Source organism: Lytechinus variegatus, chromosome 17, assembly GCF_018143015.1.
Source record: "Lytechinus variegatus isolate NC3 chromosome 17, Lvar_3.0, whole genome shotgun sequence".
Taxonomy (NCBI): Eukaryota; Metazoa; Echinodermata; class Echinoidea; order Temnopleuroida; family Toxopneustidae; genus Lytechinus; species Lytechinus variegatus.
Genome location: NC_054756.1, coordinates 15,971,637 through 15,978,837, shown reverse-complemented (window position 1 = coordinate 15,978,837; position 7,201 = coordinate 15,971,637). Strand labels below are relative to the sequence as shown.

Below are 7,201 nucleotides of genomic sequence, written 5' to 3'. Positions count from 1 at the left end.
TTACCTTTTACACTACATGTATTCTGAACCAAAAACTCTATCACAACCCTAACCCTATGCCCTCAGAGATATTAGTCAGAAGCAAATGTCGGAGGTGCATATGTTACGTCACCTTTTATCCGCCATAATTTATTTTCAGTAAAGAAACTACCATGATTATATGTGACTCAACGGAAAAGGTGTTATCTTGTAACTTTAGGTCTCAGGGAGGGGGTGGGGTGAATCGACCAGAAAACCCCGGACTGTTAATGAAATTATATTCCGTGGCCAGGAGTCATTGTTAATGTGATTGATTTGAGTGTGTATGACATGAATACACGGGTGCAGATAGAGAGCAGAGATGGAGGATAGAAAGAAGAAAGAGGAGGGCAGATAAAGGAAGGAGGAATGGAGATGGCGAAATATATGAATTGGTGCCTTTTGAAAAGAGGAAGGGAACAAGGTAGATTGGATCGGGTCTAGTAAGGAGTATTTTGTGAGATAAAATAAAAAGAGGTAAGTTTGACAGAAACGGAAAAGGGAATGGATTAAATGGTTAGAGGGGTAATCTTCATTATATTGCCGTCCTTGTAAATGAATAGAATGAATATTTGATAGTGTATTAATGAGAAAGAAAACAAATCACTTGCAATTGAAAAACGTTGAGATGCAGGGAGTGGGCGTCGCATTCTTTTTGGTGCACAAGTGATAAAAAAAAGAAAATTCGGGAGGGAAAGTGAGAGGGATGGTATTGTTTGATTTGTGTGGGTGTGTGCGAGAGGCGGGTTTGTGTATGTGAAGGACAGCAGCGTTCTAACGAGCTTCGGGAATTAAACGACGACCTGAAGAAAGTATGGACATAAATTATTGCAAACATTATATGTACCTTTATATAAATCTATAAGTCTCAATAATATGAATTTTTGTTATGCCGAAATAACGAATTTACCCTCCTTGATCCTTTTAAGGGTATATTATTACGTCATATAACATGTTTCCAATATTGATAGGAACTTGACTTGCGCACATTATTTCTACCTAGTTATTACGTCACAAGAATAAAGGCGCGTAAAAAGTTATTGCGCATGGCAACAGTTTGACGCAGTATAGTATAGTGGACGCGTTTGACATGACAACATATTTTTTCTTGGTATTTTTCCGCTCTTTTACTCAGAAATCGCGTTTGGTGACGTGATTTATCAAAGTCTGATAACAAGAACTCAAAGTTAGAGATGCACAACATTTCTGAGTATCTTTCACCGTCAGGAAATTCCATGGCTTCACTTTTTACTGCAAATCCGTTTGGCTTTCTATTTAAATTAGGAGATAGCGATGAGGTAGGTTCCAGACAGTCTTCAGACTCCGGGAGCATGGACAGGAACACCATTTCAGATCTTCAGGTGATCTGATCTAAAGTTTGAAATTTGAGGTTAACACCCGACCCCCATCCTAACGTTAGATCTACGCTACATAAATATCGACAATATGAATGAAAAATCAACCAGAATATCGAATTCATTGACCACGTTAACCATTCATACAGATCTAAAATCAGGCCTAACTTAGACCTAGTGCTACTGAAAACAGTTGTTCATTAACTCTAGGCCTTGATCTAGGCCTATCCTATTTCTTTAATAATTGAAATAGGTGGGTCCATTTGTTTCTGTGAATCAAAAAATAGGGGAAAAACAATGAAAAAAATAGTTTGACCTGTAGCCCGGGCTGGTTAAAATAGGCCTAGACACTATATCCACGTACCGTATTTTAACTAGATCTATGCCATGATGCCAGTCGTCAGCCAGTGACAGTCAGTGTCATTGCCATCGGCTCCTGGGGGCGTTTCATGAAAGGACTTGTCGGACGTTTTATCCGACAGTTACCATAAAAGAGTGCCTCTCAGCCAATCAAAAGCATGGAAAGATGTCAGATCTGACAACTTGTCGGATGAAAATATTGATGAAACGCTCCCCAGGTTTGCATGGCGAAGTTTCGAGTTATAACTTAAGTTTCATAGCCTAGATGTTCTATGAAATGGGCCCCAGAAATCCGAGGAAGCTAGATCTATCTGTGATTATGACAAAATGGAATATATACAGATCTGACAATAACACTGGGTTCTAAATGAATATCTAGGGGTGGTATTCTGTTGGCCATTGTTTATATTTTAATCTGCGTTAAATTAGACCACATTTTTATGGGAGTGCCAGCTGTCAACTTATTTACCAAGTACAAATTATTCTTATCCTTGTCCAGATGCAAAATGTCAAAAGTTTAAGTCGTGAACTGGAAAGAATAGGAAGATAAGAAATATAATGAATTAAAAAGTATTCGTAAATTCACAATTTCCATGGTTAGTATGATGCCTAGATTGCCATGACAAGATTTCATTAAGACATTTTGGAATTCCATCGAAGTAGAAAAATGAATTAAATTTCTAAGCCGAAGTTTAACTATCAGAATACCGTCATCATGGCGGCATCATGGTAATTGCAGATTGTATTGCATCACTCCTGCTACCTCTTCGATATTCTCATAAATCCACGCATGACAGGTATGATCTACAGATTGGGCCTACAATTTTTAGAAATCTTAATTTCCTTTATTGTTCGTCCGGTTTTGTTAAATCTTTGAAGAGAACATTCAATAATGATTGTTTTCCCTTGCGCCTTTTCATTTCTTATGATTACTCAGGTACGAATGATGATGTGGGAATTCGAAGCATACTTGAATGGCGATCACACGAAAGATGGGACGCCGACAAACTCCACTTGCGAACTCGGTGATGAAGGCTTGAAGGTTTGGTTATTCCCCTTTATTATATCACGTTAAAAAAAGAAGCTTTTTTGCGCCTGAAAGGTCATAATCTCTATTATATGCATTTCAATTTAAATAATTCGTTATGAAAAATATCACGTTTAGTTTGAATATCACATTTAGTTTGATTCATCTTGCTTTGATCATATAAAGCTGTCGTACATACATGAAAGGATAGTGAAAACAGTATGTACAAAACTACTCCGCGAGCTCCATGAGGAGCTCAACATTAATTCGGTGGCTTCAACCAAAAATCCCGCCAAAATCCTTTCAAATCGAGATACTCTTCAATTTAAGAGGCCCTTTTTACAAAGATTTACAACAAATACCGTATGGTAACTTTGCCGATATTGCAACTACTAACAGGGTGACCAAGGAAATCTTAAATTATGATTAACCGCTGGGCCCTATAACAGTCACCATAACGGCACAGTTGCATAGTATCGCGACTCTTTATGGAAAGGGCACCAGGGGAGTGTTTCATCATTGGGTGATTTCAAGTCCAGTGTTGGCCTTGGTGTTGAAATTGGATTGCTTCCCCTGGCTCCAAAACTTCTTCATAGTTTGCAAAACTGATCCAGATCACATTATTGACACCTCAACAACTAGTGAGCTACTTTTCTGGACCATCTTCGTTTTATGTTTGGCGTTATAATCGTGTAAAAATTGACCTAACACCAACACCAAAAGGTCAACACCGTACTTGAAATCACCCAATGTTTTTGTCCGACAAGTTGTCAGATCTGACATCTTTCCTAGATTTTGATTGGCCGAGAGGCACTGTTACTATGGTAACTCGGATAAAACAGGATTTGTCGTATGAAACGGTCTGACAAGTCAGGAAGCATTTCATCAACATTTTTGTGTGACAACAAGTTATCAGATCTGGGGCCCGTTGCAGAAAGAGTTGCAATCAATCGCAACTCTAAAAATCATGCGCAAGTTGTTTTTTAACCAATCAACAGCGCGCATTTGGGACTTGCGATTGATTTTTTGACTTGCGTTTAAACGCAACTCTTTCTGCAACAGACCCCTGGGGCCCGTTGCAGAAAGAGTTGCGTTTAAACGCAAGCCAAAAAAATCAATCGCAAGTCAAAAATGCGCGCTGTTGATTGGTTAAAAATCAAGTTGCGCATGATTTTTAGAGTTGCAATTGATTGCAGCTCTTTCTGCATAGGGTCCCTGACAACTTTCCTTAATTTTGATTGGCTGAGAAGCACTGATACTTCGGTCACTGTACGTCGGGTAAAACGGGACTTGTCGGAAACGTCCGACAAGTCCTTTCATGAAACGCTCCCATGGGCGCTATTTTTAGATTGAAATTCCTGTCTATTTCTTTTTCAGCCATCTTGCTTTCAGAACTTCACATCTCTCGTGAATTCGGGAAAGTCAAACACGTTCTTGAAAGATCACCCAAGAAAGAGACTCAAGCTTGAGCAACTTTGCGGAGAGCTCCACTATAAGAACTCGAGGAAGGTGATGGAACAGTTCCGTGACTGTGTCCTCAGTGTCAGCCCGCCTCTGAAGTCGTCGAAGATGACGGAACTGTTCGAGATTATCCTGAGAGAAACACTGGAAGGACAGAGGGACGCAGAAGCAGCGTGGCGAGCCGACCCTCGCAACATGAACAAGCTGAGCACAGCGTACATCGGGAGCAGAATTTCACGTGCGGTGGACACTGTGAGCTCGCTATTCAATCAAACTTCTAGTAAGGTCATGCCAGTTGTCGATTTTCTCCTCGGCACCGATGACGATGAGGGCTCCGGAACGGACGACGGAAGACAAACGCAGCCACCCTTCAACGTGTCCGACAGCGAAATGGCGCCAGGTTACGACCGCGTAATCATGCAAGGCGTGCGTGAACTTGAACGGCGCAGAGCAGGTGAAAGGCAACCCCGTTGCACCTTGAGAGTCAATGACGAAACACAGATCAAGAGTGACCATGAAATGCCATGTGATGGAACGTCTGGTATGTCTCAGTTGCCACATCCAGGAACCACTCCTGTTGGAAGCGATTATGTCCTCAATGACAGAGGATTTGCCCAGGGAGTTGATAGAAACATCAACAACTGCGCAGATACCATGGATACTGAGATCGAAATGCAAACTTTCCGCAACAACGCGTTCACCCATGACGATAAAATGATTCTTATTAAGAAAGAGATGAAAGTCAAACGTAAACCTGGCAAAATAATGAAAAGAATTACCGAAGGCTCAGTGTGTAGCGATGATGTATATCTCGATGTGCAGCTTTAGCTTTCATGACGATATGCTAGAGTTCCCTCGAACATGATAGAATTATTTGGTCCAGAATTGCTCGACAAAAATATTCTCAGCTCTTTACTCTCCTGGGAGGTAGACGGGGGGGGGGGGTATACAAATGACAGAAGGTGTTGAGAATACGAGTATTGTGTTAGTCGCAATGCTTTTTTAAAGGCAACCGTTGTAGTAAATTTTTGCAAAGAATTTCAGGAGCCTGGAAATTCTATCCAAACTTAATTAATTGAATATAATATGATCCACTGTAATTCTTTGAGTATCGGCAAACACAATCCCGTGATTAATAAAGCTTTTTATCTCTGCATCAAAACAGGGGGTTTCTAATTATCTATAATCCATGAAGAACAGGACCCAGTATTACCCCAAAAATACGATGGATTCAAACTCAAATTTCGATTTATTTTCAATTGGTCCAATGGCAATTTGTCCAATTACCAACTATCTACTATCATTTGCTCTACCATCAGTTCCTCCACTATCTACATGGTCTGATTGCCATTTCGTCCGCTCACCGTTTTGTCTAGTAACCAGTTGGTCTAATAGCCATATGTACAATTTGGTCTAATCAGACTAAGTGCCAATTAATTTGGTAAAATGAATGAAAAGGAAATGAGTAGGCCTGTAAGACCAACTGGTTACGAGATGAAATGGTCATCATGGATTATCTGGTGATTATTGGACCAAAATGGTTCTTAGACGAACATTTTATTGGCGGAATTGCATTAATTATGAAGGTAGACTAGCTGTAAATGTAAATTGTTATGATAAGGGTCAATGTGTCATTTGAACTTTAAGTTCAGTATGCATATTTCTTTACTAATTATGCAGAGTTTATCAAGTGTTGGTCGGATCGATTTATGGGGGCAGCGCCATGGAAGGGAGGGCGCGCTATCGGCCACTACGTTTCCTATGAACGTGTTCAAAACTTGAAAAAAAAGCAAATGAATTGTGATTCAGTGACTGTTCACCCCCCCCCCCCACACACACACACACACACACAATCACACACACTTTAATCATCATTTCGCACATTTTTCTGGATTGGAAATTTTAGGCCCGCGAAAGTCGGGGACTTCACTATGTTAACATGGTTGATAGGACATCGAATATTTTCGATCTGCTCGATGTATGTATTTACATAATGTTCTAAATAACATCTTTATTACCCATATACGCTAATATATGCGTAAGTCCACCGGGTTTGGTCAATAAAATTACAAGATGTCCATGTATATAGGTATTTACCAATCACCACCTATAGAGTGTAGATCAATTCACATAAGCCTCAGAGTCGATGTGTCAATATGATAGGTCCATGCTAGGAGACACAGATTTTTAGTTCTGGAATGTCACAAATTAATATCGACCCAATCCGATGGACTTACCCTTATAAAGTGTTATAGGGGATATTATGCCCGTCTTAAGGGGTGTTGCAAGAAGCTTGCGATCAATTACAAGTCTATTTTTGGTCCCTCAATCATATGTCTTGCAGTTGATTGCAAATTAGTGATTGATTGCTAATCTGCTCCTTGGAGCAAAAAGTTTAATATGATTTGCTACAGCTAACGTGGAACTATCGGTTGTAAAATTGCAACAAAATATTTGCAATTGATCGCAAATATTTTCTTCCAACACCCCCTTAGATTATGAATAATGGAAATAAATCTATACAAGTTTTTGTTCATTTTTTCCATATTGTTTTATTCAATCATTCATAGCAATGATAATTTCTTATGAATATGAAATGCGTATATGCATTTATTTATTTTTCTTTACTCTTTGAAGAAATATTCTGATTTGAGTGAGATGTGGGCTTACTGCTGAAAAAAATATTTAAAAAATGAAATTCACACCAAAAGAATTGACTTGGCTCTCAATATGTATTTCTTTTCAATGTTTGAGTGGGTGAATTGATGATGATGATGATGATGATGACGAAGACGATGATGACCATCAATGATTTCTTATAATACATTAATGGTGAGCGGAAAGATTCCCAAACAAGGGCGCCGGAAGCGGGGGGGCAGGGGGGGCACTTGCCCCCCCAAATAAAATTTTTGGGGGGCAAAACGAGATTTTGCCCCCCCCCCCCAACGTGCCCCCCTGAAAGATGAAAAATGATAAATTA

The 7,201-nt window shown here is 39.7% G+C and overlaps 1 protein-coding gene across 1 annotated transcript; it reads left to right on the top strand.

Annotated features, from left to right (window-relative positions):
* The first annotated feature begins 1,157 nt into the window (after nt 1-1,157).
* On the top strand, nt 1,158-6,980 carry LOC121430480. Its single transcript, XM_041627749.1, has 3 exons — nt 1,158-1,379; nt 2,671-2,775; nt 4,138-6,980. The coding sequence occupies exons 1-3, from the start codon at nt 1,212-1,214 to the stop codon at nt 5,047-5,049; spliced, it is 1,185 nt and encodes a 394-aa protein (XP_041483683.1). The 5' UTR covers nt 1,158-1,211; the 3' UTR covers nt 5,050-6,980.
* The last annotated feature ends 221 nt before the right edge of the window (nt 6,981-7,201 follow it).